At 41.9% G+C, this 22,325-nt stretch overlaps 1 protein-coding gene across 1 annotated transcript in view; it reads left to right on the top strand.

Moving 5' to 3' along the window:
• LOC146772511 (uncharacterized) overlaps positions 1 to 20,504 on the top strand; it is a 29,320-nt gene extending 8,816 nt beyond the window's left edge. The window contains exons 2-6 of the mRNA XM_085639855.1: positions 134 to 247; positions 2,070 to 2,396; positions 5,645 to 5,796; positions 11,846 to 11,958; positions 19,567 to 20,504. Of these exons, the coding sequence (XP_085495981.1) occupies positions 134 to 247; positions 2,070 to 2,396; positions 5,645 to 5,796; positions 11,846 to 11,958; positions 19,567 to 19,741 (881 nt within the window). The 3' untranslated portion in view covers positions 19,742 to 20,504. The remainder of the gene's footprint in view (positions 1 to 133; positions 248 to 2,069; positions 2,397 to 5,644; positions 5,797 to 11,845; positions 11,959 to 19,566) is intronic.
• The last annotated feature ends 1,821 nt before the right edge of the window (positions 20,505 to 22,325 follow it).

Genomic DNA, 22,325 nt, shown 5'->3' with positions numbered 1-22,325 from the left:
GTGCAAGCACAGGCAGAGATGCATGACTGATGGGAAGAGGTGTAAGTGTTCAAGAAACCACAAGACCGCCCACATCAATCGCAGATGACTCACGCTGTAAACTTGTAGATTAGTGACTTGTTCCTTCTTTCAGAGACCACGACTGGAAAGACACCGGTTTCTTCCCCAGCGTCTACAAAGTTGGTGTGGACTCTTGCCATTTTAACTCTTATCCTGCTGGTGCTTGTGATCACTCTTTTAATTCTCTGTAAGTATATTCCAGAATATTATTTTGGTATTTCAATAAGCATTGTTCCAAAGCTTACTTAAAAAACATGGGTCTTCACCTGTTCTTTGGGTTGGGCTTCTGATGGTCGCCAGGTGTCGTAATATTGAGAGTACCCCGGGAGCATAACTGCCGTAAGCAACAGCTTTTTGTGCTCCTGGGGCACTTTGATGTTCTAGAAGGATCCACAGTCATTTGTGCTGCCCCTTCTGTAATACAGATCGCGTTGGTGGAAAATATGCGCAATTGCAATCTCAAGGGGTCTTTCCCTCCTTTGCTTGGGATTTTGGTTCCAGGGGAATGAGGGAACCTATTCCTTTTGCATCAGCCAAATATTACAGACATTGTGGAGGTTGCAAAGAATCCATCGAGATTCACACCGACTATACACCAGATAAAGGTGGTGCACAGTCAGTGCAACCGTCTCGGTCACCCTTGGTGAGGGTGTGACATGGATTACCCAGGATCCCAGTGTAGGCGCAGAGGCAAAGAGTCCATCAAGAGGCACACTGACTATGAGCCACATAGAGATGGTGTACAGTCTTTGCAACCTTCAAGGTCACCCATGGGAAAGAGAAGACATGGATTACCCAAGGATCCCCATATAGATGGTGCAGTCACTCACTGTGCATGCCTGCGGGAGGATTTCTGCCCTCTTTGAACGGAATGCTGGTTGCCGCCAGCGTAGTGAACGTCAGACAGGAGGCTTCAAACAGCTGGTCTGTGCTTCGCTGATGAGCTGTTCGCAATAAAGCCACAGTGGGACAGTGTGCCTTATCTATAATGCAGCCACTGGTGCACCATATGTGTACAGTGGATTTCCCTATGGCTGCTAAGTGTTCCACCATATTTTGTATGATACCAACTTTTTGCATTCCAGAATTCGTAATTTTGAGGTTGTCATTATAAGTGGGCTTAGAAATACCAGCATGCAAAGTGATATTGGCTCATAAAACGAAGAGCAGCAGAAGGTGTGGTGTCATGCATAAGTTATACCATCAGGCAGGTGTGCTTCCTGTGTGATGTTTCATTGTCTATGTTGAGTTTCATCCTCTCACACTGCTCTTAATGCATGGGGGGGATGCACTGAAAGGGTGACCAAAGCATTTAATGGTACCGCCGACCATGGTTCCCTGTCTTGGGCATTTCATCTACAAATCAATGTTATCCATTGTGTTAATCTAATTAGTATTTTTGAAGCACACCAAGACTACAATACCCAGAATGCCTTAGGTTATTATACAAAGGATCAGGCCTGGAATCGTGTCAGTGAAGAGAAAGTACAGAGATGGCCAACCTACTGATGACCCCATTATTAACCTTACATTTCATATGAATGTCTTGCCTTATGTACCTTGAAGCACCAAAGGAGTTAGCTAAAAGACTTTTCAGGGGTGTCATTTAAGGGTAGGTAGGGCTAGCAAATCCCAACTCTCTGCTGTAGTTTCTCTCCTCCTATGTCATTTTAATGGCAAGGCTAGTTTTACCATCAATAGGGCTCAAAATGAAAGCACTCCTTGGAGAATTGTAGTAGCGCTTGCGCTAGCAGGACTGGGACTGCTCTGGCTCGGAAAGGAAAACATTGCAACTAGCAGATGGTTTAATAGAGCTCTAGAGTGTTTCTGAAAGATAACCGAATACTCAAACTCCCTTTGCCTTCTTAGAAGACATTTTGTGCCATTTTTTAATGGTCAGCTGCTCTTGATACGGATCCATGATAATTACACGTACAAATTAAATTTAAAATGCCTCATGCCTGATTGAATTTTGTGACTCTGTTGAAGTAATCTTTCATGTGTTCCAGCCATGAGGTGGTCCAGTCAACTGCAGGAGAGGACAGCGGAAGTGGTGCAATGCTCTGCCAATGCCACCCTTTTATCTGAAGAAGTCGGGTATTTCTCCAAGCAGTGGGGCACCTCCCAACAAAACCTTACCCAGTTGCTAGCAGAGTACGACACAATGACCTGGCTGTACCAAAATCTGTCTGTATCCTTCCAAAACACCAACGAGACTCTTCAAGGCCTGCTGGAGCAGCAGAGGCGAGCGGAGGAGCACCGGACCCAGATGTGGCAATGGCTGCAGGGACGAAACCTTTTTCAGTGTTCGAGAGTGGACATGAGTGGTCATGCAGGTGAGGCAGTTTGTGTGAGTCCGATAGCTTGGCAGGGATATAGTTTTTTAGGTCTCGCCTGACCCAGCGCATGCGCTGGTCTGGCGAGACATTTTGAGAGGGCTCCAAAAAGTGCTACCAGGCCAGCCTAGAGCTACGGTGCATGTGCGCGGGCGCGCGCGTCGCGCTTTACCGCGATTACTTTCACTTTCGCGGCCGCTTTGATGTTTGATCGCGATCACTTTCACAGCCGCACGGCCGCTTTGATGTTCTCCGTGAGGCTTCAATAGATTGCAGCAGTTAAAACAAGCATTGGCATAGCCAATAGGTCTCGCTTTTGGGACCTTATAAGTGTTTAGTTATGCAACTGTTGCATGGCTAAACACTTATAAGGTCCCAAAGGCGAGACCTATTGGCTATGCCAATGCTTGTTAACCTTATAATAGTCTCAACTGAAGTTCTGCATTTGTAGCTTGATAGTCTATATGTTATGAGGTTGTCATCCATCAAAAATAATTCCTAAGAATTAGGTATATTCAGAAGTTGAATTCTGGTGCTCAATCCCTTCAGACACAAAATGAAAGTCATCTTGCTGTGTGTGGAGGAGATCAGCTGAAATTCCGTTTTTGCAGACTTAGTTTAAGTTGATTGTAGGTCTTCTAAGATTGTATGTTCTTAATGGTCTGTGTAAAAGATGTTTTCAAGAGAGGAAACTTTTAAGTAATTATTATATCTGTGGCAGAGATCTCCCCCTTTGGTTAAGTACAGGGGAAAAGTAAAAAAGTTTATTAAACAGTGTATTAAAAATTCTAAAATGAGTAGGAATACTTTTATGTTGAATAATTTTGTAAATTAGCTTTATATATTGTAAATACAGAACACAATTCAGAAATGAACTTACCTTGAATGTAAATGTTAATTATTTGAAATATGTTAAAATTACATTCATTTTTTTCTGAAGTTTAAATTAAAAAACAACCTAAAATTAAAAAAATAATATCTTTTACGTACTATAGATTACTTAAAATTATCTGTAGAGTTGATTAAAAGATTAATTTCAAATCCGACTTTGCAGGGCCCCCATGGGTGTAAGGCCCCCTGTTGATCCCTTCACCCCGTGGCAGGCACCTCAAGGTGCCTGCCACAGGGTGCAGGGATGAACTGCACCTCAGCTCTTTACAATGAGAGAATGCATTCCAGTCGGAATGCATGCTCCCTTTGTAAAGAATAGGAATGCGACCAAACAGTGTTCGTTCGCATCCTAATTGCTGGGTTGGGACCACCAACAGAAGGTCGTTCAGTCCCAATTCCGAAATGATGTCGGACGGACTCAGGTCCGTCTGACATCGTAATCGGGCCCTAAGTAGTAAATTTACATGTGTGAGGATCTTATAATAAAAAGATAGGCAAGGTGAAGGTGAGGATTTACACTCATAGGCTTGTGAATTACATTCTGTAGTATTTAAGTAGTTCTAATGTAGAAATACATTATATAATACAAAATGCAGTTTGTGATTCAGGCCAATAGATTCCATAACACACTTGACTGTTCATTGTGACCGTGATGGGCTTGGCCTGCTAGACCTACTAGGTAATGTGGTTTCCCATGTCAGTGTCAGAACAAAGAGGTGGCGTACAGGTAAGGAGTCATTTGGGGGTGTAAGGCCCGACAATGTTTGAGATCTGTATGGCCGTGTTGAGCAGGAGTTTAAAAATCCATGACAGCAGAGATCTGCTAACCAGTTCGAAGACGCACTGTGCCGAAGATGCCCTTATGCTAAAGAGGTTTAAGAAAAATTCAACTAGTGTTCATCTAGAATTCGAAAATCAAATGATTTATGCTTAATCAGCAAACGTCCAACCATATTTCACAATCTCTTTATATGCTTAGTTTGCAAAATCCGTTCATAGTTTTTTGCACTTCGTCTGATGATCAGAAAATAAATGTCTTCAAGACATTCCAATATCAAAGATGTTGAATTTCCAATGTATTTTGGTTCATAATAACCCTTTGTCAGGGTACACTTTCAACACAGTTTGTGCGCGCTCAGAATCTCCTGCCAATGGTGCTCTCTCAGAATCTCCTGCCAATGGTAAAACAATTTTACCATTTGAGATTTAATTTTCAAATTCTGGATGAACCTCAGTTTAATTTTATTTAAAGGTCTTTAGCCTGTGGGCATCTTCGGCACAGTTCGTCTTGGGACTGGTTAGCAGAGCTCGGCTATCAGCCATTTTTAAGTTCTATTTTGAGTTAATTGGACAGAGAACACAGCAGTACGCACGTCCTATACTGATGAACTCTTATTCACACAGATTTATTTAACCGATTGCATTTTTCACACTCAGCATTGATTCATGTTGAGCAGGGGGACATTGTGCGAAGTTCAGAGCATCTTGAGATTAACTTTGGTAGGGGCTGGCAGGTACATGCCCCTCTTAAGTTAGCTGGAACAGGATGCTCACAGCTTTCAGTGCATAATGTGTCTACTTCTTAATAAAGAGAGTTGTCCTGGTTTTGAAGTTGTTACCAAATTCAGTCCATGAATTTGTCCAGTCCAAGGACTGAATGTTCTGGGGGATAAAAGTGAGAATTTGATGTAGCTGGATAGAGAAACTGTGTTTTTCAAGAACCCAAAGCACAGTGGAAGAAGAGAGCATTACAAATTCAATGCAAATAATCTGGACTCCGGAAGGTTAGTTGGTCAAAGTGCGTTTTATCAATGACCCAGGTCTCAGGGCTCCTTCGGCCTGATCCATGGCTGGGTATCCGAATAGGAAATCCAGAGGAAATGGCTTGAGACAGTAATTGATGAAACAGACGTAGGTGGAAGAGAAAATATTTGTTTAAAGAATAAACAGGAGCAGATAAAATTGCGGCACCCCGCGGGATAACTGTACAACAGCCAGTTCCTATCATAGTCTTCCACTTCTTTGTGGTCTATCTTTGCTAATGTCTCACATAGTCTGATCCAGAATCTTGGGAACAGAAGGATCCGGGGAATCTGAAGATGGACTACTTCTTAATGATCACAGGTCCTACCTGGTACCAAGAGATGGTTTCCTTAAGCCAACAATGCAACTGTTGGCACCTTGATAATACTTAAGCACTTAATTACTTCCCAAAAGAATCTGAAAATCTAACACGCTTACAACATCCACTTTGAGTTACTAAGGACCACACAAATGAACTAGCAATGACGCTGTCAATAAACTATATCAAGCGTTAACGGCACTTGTTTCCTCCCCTTCCCGCCCTCTCTTTTCAGCCATCCGTTGTAGGTCCTGCCAAGAGGATTGGACGTTCCAAAATCTGCACTGCTACTATTTCTCCCAACAAGGCCTGAGCTGGTTGGACAGCCGACAACAGTGTATGTTTCGTGAGTCCCAACTAGTGTCAGTGAACAGCCGGGAAGAACAGGTGTGTTAACTATACTTTCGAGTGGGACCACAGCCCTGTAGGCAATAGATTTAGATCATTATCATCTTACAAGGTCTGGATCTAGCATTTTAAATATACATGGGAGCAAACAAAAGTCTTTTCTTTTCAATGTCTCGCCTTCCCTTATTCAAAGTGTTCTTTCGTCGCAGTGGTTTTCTCACTCTACCTAACTATGCAAAGCACTACTTAATTACGAACACAACTCAGTGTTGCATCAGGATCTTTGTTGTTCTTATAAGGAAAGGGGATGTGTCACATCCATGCCCTATGTTTTAGGCCACTGACCAGCTTGAATAAGTGATAAAGCGTGAATGAATGGTAACTTTGGAATGCTGGCTCTATGAGTGCTAAAGCACAAATGGAATGGTAAGTGAGAATGTTGACTATGAGTGATGTAGCGTGAATGGACTGGTAAATGTGGAAAGTTGACTGCATGAGTAATGAAGCGTGAATGGAATGGTAAGTGTGAAATGTTGGCTGCATGAGTGATGACGCGTGAATGGAATGGTAAGTGTGAAATGTTGGCTGCATGAGTGATGACGCGTGAATGAAATAGTAAATGCCAAATGTTGGCAGCATGAGTGATAACGCGTGTATGACATAGTAAGTGTGGAATGTTAGCTGCGTGAGTGATGAAGCGTGAATGAAATAGTAAGTGTGGAATGTTGGTTGCATGGGTGATAAAGCACAAATGGAATGGTAACTGTGGAATGTTGGCTCTATGAGTGCTAAAGTGCAAATGGAATGGTAAGTGCGGAATGTTGGCTGCATGAGTGATAAAGTGTGAATGTAAGGGTAAGTGTGGAATGTTGGCAGCATGAGGAATGAAGTGTGAATGGAATGGTAAGTGTGGAATGTTGGCTGCATGAGTGATGGAACGGGAATGGAATGGTTAGTGTGGAATGTTGGCTGCATGAATCAAGTGTGAATGGAATGGTAAGTGTGGAGTGTTGCCTGTGTGAGTCATTTTGGGATCTGGAGGCTAAACAAAGATGTCCTTGCTACTGTTGGGGTGTCCTATTTACCCATTCACTTCATATATACTTTTCTCACTTGAGGTGTACATGGAAATAACACAGTATAGAGGTATCGCTCATGAACTGGTGTGTCGTGCCTCGTGACTGATACCACTTTACAACACTCTTTCACATGAGGAAAGAGTGATATATCTGTGAGAGGCAGTGCAATTTCCAAACCAAACCAACTGAAGGAAGCCACTTACAGATCTGCCAGCAGGTTGCCCCCAAAAACAGAAAGGTTGCCATGGTGGTTAGAGTTAGGTGGAGATCAAAATGACACCAACTAGGCTTTCACTACCAGTTGTGCGCAGTAGAATTTCTGCATGTTTCTCTGTAGAACTACGATACCACACTACAACAAGTTATAGGTATGCAGAATCCTGCTTGGTAATTGCAGGTGAGGGTATGCAACCGGTAATACCACGCTGGACAATGCAATCTGCTTTTCAGTTACACTTTCCACATGCTAACAATCTGTGGAATAAGTGAACATAAAAGTGCCATAAATTGGGATAAACATGTAATAATAGATATAATATTCCAGGCATGCGCATCATTGCCCATTCCATAGAACAGTAATTGCCCAGCATTGGAGTGGTATAAGCACCTGGTATCAGTAATACCCATTTTAAGTGGGTAATAAGTAATGAAGGCCCTAGAGGGTACCAGTCCTGGTCGGAGACAGTAATGGCACCACTAATGAAAGAGCTAAAAGCTACAAGGATGAGGTGGGATCTTCCTGGGATAATATAAAACTGCAATTTTGGGCAGTGGCAAATGTTTACTCCTTGCCGAAATCTGTACTTTTTTTGCAAATGAGCAAAATAGTTCTCCAAAGTTTTATCAAACAGCCCCTATTATATAAACTCTGTAAAAATGCTAGAATGTCGTAATCACCAAGCCCAATTTATTTAAAAGTTATTGAATAAAAATGTGTCAGCTTTCTACCGAAATCTAGGCGGAGTGAAAACTTTATATAAGTAGGGTAATCTCTTTATGTGGGAATAGAAACAAGAGGATATGTTTCATTGCAATCATTAAATAGAGCACATAGTCATCAATTATGAGGTACCGGGATTTAGGTGCTGATACAGTGTGGCCTACAGTTATGTTTCCAGACACTCAGCCCACAGTTACATGTGGCTATGATGAGTTAATCCCCGCAGGCTGGAGAATTCCTGGATTGACCTGATTTTGCCAGGTGGAATTCCATAGAGAATTCCCAGTTCCATTGGGGATTAACCCAGAAGGCCATTACGAGGTACAGGGCAAGAAGAGGTACATTTAGAAGTATACAAGGAGAAAAAGAGTTGTGGGCCTGGCCCTCGGGAGCATCCTGTGTTCACCATGCCACAGGAGTGGGGGGTCCTAGCTGTGCTGGTCTTGCAGCCCAAGCCTTTGTGGCTTTCTTTAGCTAGATTTCCCCCCTGGGAAAATTGATCACAAGTGTTCCTGCAGCCAGAAAATCCTAGTGAAGGAACTCTATGTCGGGTATAAATGGTCAGGACAGTTTTCTACCCTGGAATACAGCGTTGCGCAGTTTGTAATCAGTACAGTAGTACATATTTATTAATTAAATTGTTATTGATTTCAAGAGGGGGCAGTAAATTGTAAACGCTCCTCAATTATTTAGCAACACTGGGTCCATTTTCAGCTCTAAAGAGGTGCTCTTCCTTTCTGTTTTGATAATGAAATTTGATAATAGCAAGAATAACTCCAGTTGATTGTAACACTTTAGATCACTACCCAATGCGCCAGCCTCCATCTCCTTAAACTCTGCCCCCCAAACTTCCTATTTAATTGATTACATTGATTCCAACTGACCCAATAAAATTAGTTGGAATATAAATGAAATATAGTCAAAATGTTTAGATGGTGTGTAATGTTGATGGGATAAAAGTCAAACTCGGTTAATGATTATATATGTTAAAAAAATGTATAGAGATGGTCAGGTGCCACAAAACAATTTCAGCAAAATATTTTTGTTAGCTTGTTATACCATTGTTCCACCCTACTGTTAAAGCCTTCTTATTGTATTGTGTGTATTGTTGTCGCATTTAAACACACTGGCAGTCAGTCATGCACACTATGGCAGAAATGCAGAGAGGCCTGAGTGTCCAACCCCCCTAAAATTTCTGTCTAACACCGGCATTCCATGGGATCTGGTCCATTCTTCCAGAAAGGGTTACAAATGTGCATTTGTTTAAATGAACTACACTTTCAGCTTACCAAAAGTGACATTCATTTGTCCATTATGACCACCAGGATGAAAAATGGAATATAAAACTTTTCTTCGTATGCGTTTACTTCGCATGCCGTTACTACGCGGTCGTTAGTACGACCGCGTTGTTACTTAGCATACCTTTACTTCGCAATTCGTAACTACGAATTGCAGTAAGGGGGTGCTGAATGTTGGAATAGTATAATTCACTATTCCAACTCCAGTCTATGTGGACACTAGGGAAGGTGTTGGATTTTAAATCCAACACCTTCCCCCCTTACTGCAATTCGTAGTTCAGAATTGCGAAGTAAAGGTATGCTAACTAACAACGCGGTCATACTAACGACCGCGTAGTAACGGCATGCTAAGCAAACACCGCTTCCCTGAAAAATTTGCATCTAGTCATCTTCATCCAACTTGATTCCCAAAAGAGACCTTGAATGATGAAGCTATGGCCTTCATCTCAAAGATCGCTGGCCTTGACTTTGAATTTGAACATAAATTCCAGAATGTTTCCTATAGGTATATGCAGCAACCGGTGAGGATAAAAAAACAAAACATCCAGACAACAGCTTATCATCTCTAAATGGGTGGTCTGGAGGAAACACTTAGTCAAGTCCTGAAAGGCTTCTTAAAGACCTTGGCAGCTAAGGGTTGAAAGCATTAGAGCGGTGCCTTCCTTGTTCCCCCGAATCACTTACTGGTTTTAGTAGCTATGAGCTGGTATAAGGACAACAGCCCCAGGATGTACTGACCTCCCAAAATGTACTGCATGACACAAACCATGAACTCACAAGCCTCTGTTTTCTGGAACACTGAACCCCTTGGGCTCTGGCTCGATTGTATGAAGATGAGGCGAAGGCTAAAGATCATGTACCTCTACTCATATTAGGTCTTACAAATACCTACTACCAAGCATGAAACCTTTAGTCCCAGAGCTCCATTGACAGATTTCAGACTTAAAACAAACATAATGAACTCTTAACTTGGTGACACTTACTGCCATCCTTCTTCGCCCCGCCACTGCACCTTCCCCCATTCAAACATGCTTTGTAGTGGCCTTAGCGGGGAACAAATCAGATACAAAAAACAAATATATAAATCCAAATGATGGAAAGCTAGTTCTGGAAGGGAGTCTAAATTATTGTCCCTCCCTTCTGAGACATGGAAGTGAGACTTTCGTACAGGCATTTTCTAAGCCTTGACCAGTGCAATTAATTAAGAATGGTGGCCCTAGCCCTGGGCTACCAGATTCAGAAATAAATAGGCTTCAATTAACTTGTGACTTACATTTTTGATCATTGGACGAAGAGGCTATGCGCATATGCAATTGTTTGTCCAACTTTGGAGAAAGCTTTGCCTAGTGAACTGTATTCTTATCAAGGTGACTCTGAGAATGTGCAAATGTAAAGAGTCATATTTGATGAGGTAGGTTATTGAGAAGTCTTTTCTAAAATGGACACAAGCCCCTACCAACCTAAGTGGCCTGCTTCATCTTCAGACTGCTTGTCTTTCATCTCTCATCACGCTAAAGGGTTAAGGGGCTCTAAAGTAAGAGCTTTTAGGGGAGATTATTTTAAAAAGTAGATAAATGGGACTTTTTTCTGAATAAATTTGCCTTCAGGTAAACTTTAAAACTCCTCTATGTTGTCTGGACGAACATTAAATACACAAGGTTGGGACAGTAATACATGGATACTAATGGTCCCTCAGTCCCTTCAGCCATTATGTTGATAGGTACCAGTGCGCAGGGTATACTGTGTCTTGTCCTCTATCTCCCTCTTGGTGTATGTAGGTGTCCAGCAAACTCTCAAGAAGATGTCTTCTGCTAGCACTTCATGGTACTGCAGGCAACAAGGGGATACTATGGAGTCTGCCAAAAATGACCCGATGCCACATTTCCCACTAGAGGTCCAGTTCTATACTGGGCAGAGTGGAATCTACTGAGTGTTGATTGAGAACTGAGGTCTCAAGACCTTGTCTCCAAGTGACACAAGATAGGGGCCCAATTCTTCTGGGTTGAGGAGGCTCCAGTTCCTGCAACCCAGAGTTTATGGTCTTCATCCCAATCACAAATTACCCAAATTTGCTACAAACCACTCCATAAATTCATCACCACAATCTCCCTCTTCATACACTGGATGCAACACCTTAATTATACTGATCCTTTAAAGGATGCTGTATCTCTCATCTAGATGTGGCCACTATTAAAATGGTCAAGTATTGAATAACACACAATCCAAAGTGACCAAAATATGAAGCCTTAGACCATCTTTTTGTCTCTATGTTGATAGGCACAGTATAAATCACATTAAGTAAACAGACAGATAAATAATCTTCCTCCCGTGATGCAACTAATAGTTAATTACTGGAAAGACTTCATGTAGTTAATATTAGACATAAGGGTGATCCATGTACATCATTGTTTCCCTTTTTTTCAGTGTTATATTGAATTAAAGTAGACAATGTGTGTGTGTGGTGGGTGCATTGCTGTTGTGCTCATTGATTCTTTTTCTATTTCTGGTATTTTATTGACACTAGAATAAAAGTTGGTGTCTGTGATGTCATGGCTGCTTTGCTTTAGGATAGAAAACAGTGAGTATGTATTCTCTTGCAATAATTGTCTTTTGGTCAATTTTATTAATTGTAATAGAGGTGGAGTGATGATACTTGTGCACTTGTTTACCTGCATGCGTTCACAAGCTCTTTTCTTGGATTCAGTGTTTTCTTATCGATTTGATGTAAGGTGGTGAGCGCACACTAACAAATACATTCATGTTATATTCAGGTGTTTATTAACAGCAGATCACAAAATGCAAACGATAAACTTTGGATTGGATATTCGGACTCTCAAAAGGAAGGCCAGTGGCTCTGGGAGGATGGCTCGTCTAACAGCCTAAAGTGAGTTATTCCTTACATATTTAATGGCGCTTTATTAATAGCTGATGTAATGCTTGTAAGAAATTTGGTTACTGGTTGAGGGGTTATGAAACCCCACTTAAGCAGGAACCATCTTGTCAGAGTGAAGTCACAAGCAAGCCCCAAATATTAACCTGTGCTCAGCCCTCTGGTAGCATGGCACAGAACACTCAACCTTATCTCTGAGGCAAAGTGTAGAGTATTTATGCAGCAATTCACACTCTAATAAAGTGAAAAACAACACAATAAAAAATCCAAACCTATTTAGAAGAATAGAGTGACATTTTGTAAATAATTTAAGACCATAATGACACACATCGAAACAGTAGAACCGGAGAAATGCAATTTTAAAGATTTAAGTGAAAATATCGCCAAAATACACATAGTGCCAACTGTGGTTATCTGGTCGCACCTAGGCCGGGACAAAGTCCCAATTTCAGGCTAACCACGATGGAGTGCAGGTCAGCTAGAGGGACCGAGTTCGGCCTGCTGAACTAAGTACCTTAAACCCATCATCATTCCGCACTTCTCTTTCCTACTTGTCATCCGTAAAAAATCTGGCTGGCGCCCAGACCATAGCTAAACCTCCGCCTCTTACCAAGCAATCTTGTGATGATTTGGCTAAATTCTTCTCTGACAAAATCAAAATTATTCATTCTGAAATTGCGAATTCTCTCCTAAACTGCATGATCTCCTCTCCTACCCAGATCAACATTTGTCACGAACTTTCTAGTGATTCTCCCAAATTATCCTGCTGGCCTCCTTTGAACTTAGAAACTTTTATATCCAATCTTGGCATCATTAGATCAGGCTCTCCCAATGACCCTCTACCGGCTTCCATAATGCAATTACTCGACCCCATCCACCTCCAGGTGATCATGGACGCCCTTAATTGCTCCCTCACAACTTCTACCGTTCCTACCACCTGGAAACATTCCATGGTTGTTTCCTTGTTGAAAAAGCCTGACGCCGATTCTCAAGTTTTGTCTAATTTTCGCCCTATATCTCTGATTCCGATTTTTTCTAAGTTGCTGGAAAAACACATACATACGCATCTTGTCAAATTTGTGGAAACCAACAATCTCCTTCACTCATCTCAGTCTGGCTTCCGTGCTGGTTTCTCCACTGAAACCACACTTCTTGGAGTGTCAGAACGATTGCGCCACCTATTGGACTCTGGTGAGACAGTAGCGCTCATTCTGTTAGATTTAAGCGCTGCGTTTGATACCATCTCTCACCCTATCCTAATTAACACTCTGGAATCCTTTGGTATCTGTGGTTCAGCTCTTGACTGGCTATCCTCCTTTCTCACGGATCGCACTTTTCAAGTATTTTCTGCCTCTGACAGTTCTAACACCTTCCCTTCACCATTTGGAGTCCCTCAGGGCTCCATTTTAAGTCCGCTGCTTTTTAATTTATACGTTAGGCCCCTGGCCGACATTGCTGTCAACAGTGGCCTAACTCTATTCACCTATGCTGACGACTCTCAAATTATTTTCTCACTTTCCAAATCAGATCCCTCCTCTTCTGTTTCTACTCTTCAGTAGGGTCTACGCCAAATTGCTGCCTGGATGAACAATAATTATTTAAAGCTTAATGCAAATAAAACGGAGGTACTTATCCTAGGCAAACAGAAAGATCTTTGGGGTGCACGTCACTGGCCTAATGAGCTGGGTCCTCTTCCCCGTCCAGTTGACCACGTCCGTAATCTAGGATTTTTCATCGATGACTCTCTGAGAATGCACCATCACGCCACTAAAGTGTCTGCCACCTGTTTTGCTATTCTAAAGTGGCTGCGCAAAATTATTTGGATGCTGCCTAAGGATACTCAAAAAACCGTCGTCCATGCCCTTATTACATCCCGCTTGGACTACGGTAACGTTTTGTTTTTAGGTGCAAACAAGACAATATCCCGCAGGCTGCAACTCGTGCAAAACTCCGCTGCTCGACTTTTATGCGGAATTTCCAAACACGTTTCCATCTCCCCCCACCTCCATGCTTTGTACTGGCTCCGTATCGATAAGCGTGTTGAATTCAAAGCCCTTTCCTTTATGCACAAAATTAAGTGGGTCCGTGCACCCGACTACCTCCAGTCTCTTGTACGTCAGTATGCTCCAACTCGCACTCTCCGCTCCTCCTCCCTTGAGAAATTTGTTGTGCCTCGGTTCAAACTCTCTAGAATGGGAGGTAAATCTTTTGCTGTTTTGGGCCCCTCTCTCTGGAACTCGATTCCTATTGCCTTGCGCAGAGAGCCATCCTACTCCCACTTTCGCTGTGCCCTCAAAACCTGGCTTTTTACTCATTAAATCTTCTCCTTTCAGCATTGTCGTCCAGGCGCCGGGAAACCCTTTTTGGGTAGCTGTTGCGCCATACAAGTTAAATAAATAAATAAATAAATAAATAAAATCCGTCATTCAGCACTTCTGACCACTATTCGCCACTTTTTATCCATCATCCCTAACTCTTATTCCTCATTCATTGTACATCACCTATCATTCTTCATGCTTATTTAGCATGCCTCGATTTTGTTCATGATACTGCATTAGTCATTTTCATTTCTCACTCAGCGACCCTCATTCTTTTTCCTCTTCCAGCATATAGGTGTAGATTCAAGACCCATGCCATGTAGGCTCCTCTCCATTCCCAAACCCATTAGAGCTCTGACTTCAAGACTGTGCAAACAGAATAGTATTTACCTAAATAAAATCAAATGTGGTAGAGCACAGGATTGACCGGACACAAAAACCGCTGCATTTCCTCTCCTCCGCCTTCCTCCACCAGCATGTGCAGAGGAGGAGCCTGTCTTTCAGTGGATAGATTAATAGGACGCAGCCCGCTCTCTTCACTCCGAATGGCTATTGTCATCCAATCAGTGTGAAGGCGCGTTTCAGCACATTGATGACTTAGGAAAGAGACTGAGTTATGAGGAGTAAGACTGAGGGATGAGGATGTGAGGAGAAGGGTGATGAATGAAGATGATGGATAAGCAAAACTAATTAGAGATTATGTGGAATAAGAATGAAGGCTAGTGAGTAAGAACTAGAAATGGTGGATTGGAAGTGATGGATGAGCGGTATAGGATGAGAAGTAGGGGTAAGAAGTGAGGAATGAGAATGATAATGAATGAGAAATGACAAGGATGAGAAGTGAGGATGAGGAGGGAGGGAAGATTGATGATGGTTGGGAGATGAGAAGCTAGGAATGAGGGACAATATTTAAGGGTTGAAAACTAGGAATGGGAAGTGAGGACTGAGGGATGAGGAGTCATGGATGGGGAGTGAGGAATAAGGATGTCAAACATTATATACAGTAGAGTAGACTGTTGCTAGTGCCAAATTCCAGTGCCTGGATACCCTCACAGGTAACAAGAAGTGCTCTACAAATCTACTGATTGATTGATTGATTGATTGAAATCCGATGATATACTAGCTGCATGTTAAGATAATTGGCTGAAGGATGGCTAAGTTGCCTCTTGAGGGACAGATAGATTGCTACACTGGAGCAGGCCCCTTAAAGAAATATCCCCTGATTGATTTCTGAGATCAGTCATGCTTTGGGGGCAGGAATTACCCGCTGGAGCCTTCGTAAAGAAGTAAAGAGTACCGAGAGGGGAGCAAGATGATGAGCGTGCTGACCACTTGAGCGCACCTGGAAGAACAGTTGTAAACCTTTCACCAGCTTTAGGTCACACACTATAGACATGCAAGGAGAGTTTGACCTATCGATACCACCAGTCTGGACGTAATCGTACTTTTATACTCAGGAAAATGACAAAATGAGCACCTTAATAATTATGGAAAAGATTAAATGTAAGTTGACAACAACATTTTTTGTAAAAGTCATGATGCACTTTTTTCATCTTTGAAGCATTGTACAAGTTAACTAATCATCATTTCATTACTACTCTTACTTAATAACTAGTTTAAAAATCTTTCTAACCCTTCCCGCCACTCATTACTTGTCACTCACATGACCTGTTGGTGCCTGGACTTGTTATTTTAAATATCAGTCTTCCTCACATGAGTGTGCTAGGGAGGAAGAGGTCACTTGTGCAAGTTGAAGTGCTGACATATATGATTGTGCAAACCTGAAAAGTGTAACTCTCTTCAACAACACCTGATAAATAAACCATTCTGAGGGGGTCTTCCTATAAGCCAGTACAAGGAGGGGGGAAGGGGTCAAGGGTTTAATTATTTTCACACAAGAAGCACCAGTGCAGCAGGGGACCAAAAATAATAAAAAGGAAGATGGTCCAACATTTGCTTATCAGCATTTATGAAAAAGAAATAGCCAAACATTTAATGGACTATCTTGGGACCCGATGGTGGTGGGATGCCAGAAGTTGACATGCCAAGTACATAATCTATACCTGATCCAAGATGACTAACATGTGCTCCATCAAGGACAATTATCACAAAGGTTTTACTCATGATGTAAAAGCAGGGAGTGAAGCAACAATCTATGAGTGTGGCAAAGCGAGGGAAAGGAGTACAACACAGAAAATCCAAATTAAATAATGTGTTATATAACTGTTTCTCATGGTCACACTTGGGTGTAAGGAGAGCTACACTGCAAATCCAGTTTTGAAGATGTCCCAAGAAAGTCCTCATATTATCTCAAGAGGTAATCCTAAAAATGCAAGCTAAACATTTCCATGGGATGCAGTCAACAACAAAGAGATGTGTTTTTCTGCAGTGGATGAAGTTTGAGAAGGGCCGTGGGAGCAGTAAAACGTGGAACGCGCAAGTATTATGTCCTGAATGAACATTAGTGATAATAGACCTAACTACCATAAAGTATTATGGGTAATTAGGACATTTACTACACAATCTTCTACAGGCTAACTGTTTGCTACGTAATTTCCGTATTTTAAAAGGGTTATGTTGTATTGTGGTCTTTGAAAAGGTTTGAATAGCTTGGTGTGCGAACTTAGACAGGTAGACGAGAGCAGAATAGAAATCCATGGAAGAAAATGGGAAGAGGACAACCCAAGCAAAACAGTTAAGAAAAAAAGGCTTCAAGGTCCAATCCAATTTTATTAAAAAAATAAATAAACAAGACTTCAAAAAATCAAATGAATAAAAAATGGTAAGGATATTTATATGATTAACATATGTAACACAACTAATTGAATGAAAGCCTGAGTGATAATTCGAAAATGATAAACCGTCAAGAGAACAATACATTTTTCTTTAATTTTCACTAGGGCGCAGCAGTGTATTGAAATGTTTTATTGAAATACAACCAACCTGCCAGAAATCTGTTTCAAAAAGCCTGAAAGGCTGGGCCACTGAAACGCTTACCTTCATGTGATTTCCACATGCACCTATGATGTTGACATAGTAGTAGAAGTTCTAAAACATCTTACAAGTTGTAGCATTCTTAAGCATGAGTTCTACCATGCTCTGTCTTTGTGACAAAATGGTTGTGTTGTGGGACACCTCTAGCCACAGAGGACTGTGCTGATTTACCAACCAAAGGATCAGCAGCAAAATCTTCCAGGTCTGTAGGACTTCCTGAGCTTCATCTATTCCTGTACACTCAAACTCGGAGGTCTTCAGGGCCAGACAGCAGCAGACAGTCTACTTGGTGCAGTAATACTTTTTGTATGTTCTTTCACTTGGGTCCAGGCACTTTGCAGCATTGTTCTTGGATGGAGCTAGTTTGGATTCAGCCTTGATGTTTCGGGCAGCCTTCTCCATTGATTGGGGGCTAGCGTGGTCTGGTCTAGTACTGGTTCCACAGTCCATGCTAGCTTCCCTTTCAGTAACCAGGATACAGTTAGGCCAAGGTTCCTGGTAGCTCCTGCTCCAACAACCAGTGTACAGATAGAGCAACCTTCCTGTTGCCTCTCGCTCGGGCACACTGGGAACAGGTAGGCCCACTTTCGGGGTGAAGGAGATGGGCGTTGGATATTCCGAGCAGCACTAACTCTGCTGTTAAAAAGATGCCCAGAAAGGGTCTAGACCTCACAGCCTTCCTTTTAGATGCAAGCCACTGCATCCTCTTCATCCTGCAGACGAAAGTCCACCTGCTTCCATACTCGACTCGCACAGCCAGTGCATGCAGCCCAGCATCTCACACTACTAACATCAGAAGTTCTATAAATATTGTCCCCTTTCTCCGTCTGTGAAAGGAAGAATCCAAACAAAGCTTAATTTCTCTGTCTATTGACAGGGCACTGTTCATCCACTCTGTAGGGTCTGGGCCACACTTAATGAGGCCGGACAAGCAAATATGAGAACCCATAAAGGTCTTTGCAGAGATGGCACCTATAAAATTTAATTTTTGGAGAGACTGCTGCAACATAGTTTGTCGGTCCCGTTTTCATGGTTCACTGCACGCCTTCCCTGTCACAACGTCCTACAAATGCTTCATTGCAGAGGCAGTATCTTACTGACAACCTGCCCAAGTCCTTCCACCTTGGTCATCTGTTCCATTGCCATTAACTGGGGTTCCTTCACCAGCCATCCTCCAGCAATCATTGTTCGGCCACCCAAGCTCTCCTTCTTTCCTACTGCCATCATCTGCGTCTTAACACCTCAAGCGGGACATACAAATGGGCTGTCGTATGCTTGGAGTGTATGGTGACACTCTACATTCTTCCTAGTTGGCTAATCTTTGTCTTTCTCATAGAGGGAATTCATCTGTGCTCTTCAGTATAGTCCTATGCTGTTATCACTGTTATTGCAAATGGCACTGCACACAATACGAGCTGTCTTCTATCACTGTACTACAGGTTATGTGTTCATTCTAAGGTGAAATGTTGGCCTACTCACTCCAGCGCTTGTGCGAGTAGCATTTTACTGACAATCATCCACTGATAAGGGGTGTGAGATGGAGGGTGGAAGGACATATGCCTCATGAAGCCCTAAGACCGAGTATTTGTACTCAACCCGATCTCCAGTCCCCTACACCACACTTAGCTACTGCCTGCTGAGAGAACAGTGAGCAGGAAAGTCATGCTTACTTCTCAAATTCTCATAAAACGATAGAATTCCACTCTAGGGATAATGCAGTCATTGGGTGCTAATATGTTCTATACTATCTCTTCCTGCAAATCAGTGAATGAGAAAATTTAAAGGGACAATGAAGGTGAAATCTAAACAAGATATTTATTATTACATAACCATTTGCCTTTATCTATAATCCATAATGTGTCACTGGTATACACTGTATTGTTCCATCGCTTCACCATAATGATGTCTCCGGAAGTTCTACACTCAACACATCTTTGTGATTTCAAGATCAGGATTTAAATTCCTCCAAGAGCAACTCTTAAATCTTTTCAAACTCAACAAACTGATTCTATAAAATTTGAGTAACACCAATATCTGTCCTTTTCACCTCTTAGAAACATCTAAGCTGCGATATTAAGTACCCTTTAAAAAATAGATGATTAAAACGTTAGTGTTTTTAACTTAAGTATGATACATATTATGTTTACAAGGCAAACTGCTAATTATTGTTACCATAAGACCTGATTTATTGTTAATCTAATGCTTTCATAATAGTAATACATGCAATACAATCGTTTTATTGACTAATGATATTAAATACATTTTTACTGTCCCATTTTTTTCTAAACAGTTTTTGGAGATGGAGAGAGCCAGATAACTATAGAGGTGTAGAAAACTGTGCCACAACAGAGCAGACGGGAAGTGTTACATCATGGAATGATGATGACTGTACGAAAAGATTACGATACATATGTGAAAAGGATGCAGACCAGGTGCTCTTCAATAGCACCGGTGTATTCTCTTAAACATCTGCAACTGGTCTCTCTCTCTCTCTGCTTGACTAAGAACCTGATCGGTGTTTGGAGTCTACCTTCTTATTATTCATAGACACAGTTACATGCAAGTCATATGTTTCTATGTAACGTCATCGGTCCAGCAGCCAATCACTATAAAGGTCTCTGGAAATGAATATGGATGCACCTAAAATGATCTCGCTCTAGAGTTCACTCTCTCACTGGAGTCCATTACAGTTGCACTATGAGTAAGAGAATGTATTGGATGACTTGAACGACAAACACTTTGAACCCTAATGACAATTGCAATTCAGAGTAATGACTTCTAACTAGAACAAATATTATTATTAAGTACTCAGATTGGAACTTGCCTATTGTGAAGATCAGCGTATGTGCTTGATGCAATGATCTATGTCCCTCTAAATACCCTTCTGCATATTGGATCATGACATACTTCCGGTTAGCTGTCTGTGTAAACAGAAAAACCTCCAAAAGATAAACATGTTGATAGTTTACGTTTCACTTATCCCCTCAATTCTCCAGATCTTACAAGATCCTACAATCATGTACTTCGGAAAGGATGAAAGCCCGCTTCTTTAAGCGGTACTTAATCTATGTGTAACCCTCGTGGACACTTTCAGGAAACATTAAGTCAGACATTGACTCCTGTATATACATTGGGCTCTGGGCCTACTCTTCCTGTTCTTGTTCTAGGACATGGCAAAATGGATTTGTGGGCTGGTGGACTAGAATATAAAGCCACATGTGTGCATGTAGAATCTTTACTTTAATTCTGAAATAGGATGAGGTACCCGGGGAACGATGAACTTAAAACAAAAAGACAAGAGTTGGGATTGGATTACAGAATCCTGGTTTTTGTAGCATGGTAGATTGAAAATCCTTGAAGATTCCAGCGTTAGTTGCAGTCTTTCTTAAATAATCACTGTTGCAGGGATTCTGCACATACACAGAACTCTGCGCAGTAAAACAGAACCTCGGTGTGTAGGGGCTGAGCCTTCCTACCGCCTCAGTACCCAAACTCCCAAAACCGACTAGCTAGAGTGACTCCTTCGTTTTCCTACATAATCATGAAGCTACAAATGATTAGACAACCCAGAACACAGCGCTCCCGACTCTCTCAGGAATCGCGGTACCAAGACAGACCCTTTCGCTCACTCACTCGTAACTGTCCAGTGTTAGTTGCAGTCTTTCTAAAATAATCACTTTAAGATTGCCAATTCACTGTGTGGCGATAGATGCAAGCCTTTGATGGTCGCAGTAGCCATTCGAAAGAGTTGAAAGACTTAGGAGCTCTTAGTCAGTTCTCATGTCGTTTTTAAAGGTGGGAAGTTTAGAACTGCGGAATCCTGCATCATTGAGCACTAGTTTGGAGAGGTGTCAGGAAGCAGGCACATCTACAAATGAAGAGCACTGGTTTCCTCAGGTAATTTAAACAAAACTTAACCAATGAAAATGTGGCAAGATTAAATGAAAGCAGAAGTCCTTCATTTACACTATAGTGAATAGAATTTTTAAAAGAAAATATAATTTAGGTTAATAGTAAGAGAATCGGTTAAAGAATATCTAGTAGTCAACAGAATACTGTGCAGGGTCAAGGGTAAGGACGCAGCCAATGAGTGACTGGAAGGGAAGCTGGGCTCTGAGAGCGGACGTGGCCTGCTGCTTTGTTGTGATGTAGTGTTCTTTAAAGAAATGTGTCTTCAGCTCTTTAATAATCTGGATTGGGAGGTGCTAATGGACACTGGGATACAGTTCCAGATTCTAGGGTCACAAAGTCTATTGCCATGTTTTTGAATTACTTTTCACACGTCTTCTTGACCAAACTGATGGTACCTTGGTTGTGGGTCTGCCAAGAACCTACAGATGTTTGAGCTTGTTGTATATATAAGACGGGGTGCCAGTTACGATGGTTTTGTAAATTATGCAACTGGTTTTGAAGATGGTGGTGAGTGACAAGTGCAGCCAGTTGAGTTATTTCAGTATTGGGTTGATCATGCTTATATTTCTTAATGCCCTGGAAGTGGTTTGCGGGATGCCAGTGTGGAGTCTGGGAGGCCAAGGAAAGGGTGCTGCCACCAACCAGATGCAAGTGTAAGAAACCTAAATGGCAGTTCTGAAGTTGCATTCTAGGAGGAATTGTTTCATTTTCTTCAGTAGAGAGCTGATAGCAGGTTTTCTTGACAATGTGTTCCACAAAGGTGAGGTCAGTGTCCACGGTGAACCAGAGTGACACATGTTAAAGACAGAAAGTCCGGCTCGAGATTCATCTAGGTTCATGTTGCTGAGCCAGGAGTGAACTATTTGAAATCCTGTCATGGTAGGTTGATCTTCGTATAGGTGTGGTACATCCAGGACTGGATTAGGTGCGTGCAGTGTTGGAGGCGTAGGAGACTGAAGTGGAGAAGTATTTCAAATAGAGTTGTGTGTTGTTGGAATGCTGCTGAATTTTTATGCTATAATAGGTGAGTGGAGTCTCAAGGGGCTCCATTTAGAACAAAGAAATATGTTTGATCCTTGAAAATGACCATGACACGCTATTAAGTCAACAAGCAGCCATCGAAAACAAAAGAATTTA

This window comes from Triturus cristatus, chromosome 12 (genome assembly GCF_964204655.1).
Source record: "Triturus cristatus chromosome 12, aTriCri1.1, whole genome shotgun sequence".
NCBI classification, from domain to species: domain Eukaryota; kingdom Metazoa; phylum Chordata; class Amphibia; order Caudata; family Salamandridae; genus Triturus; species Triturus cristatus.
The sequence above is the reverse complement of the archived record's forward strand: the minus strand, read 5'-3'. Positions and strand labels throughout refer to the sequence as shown.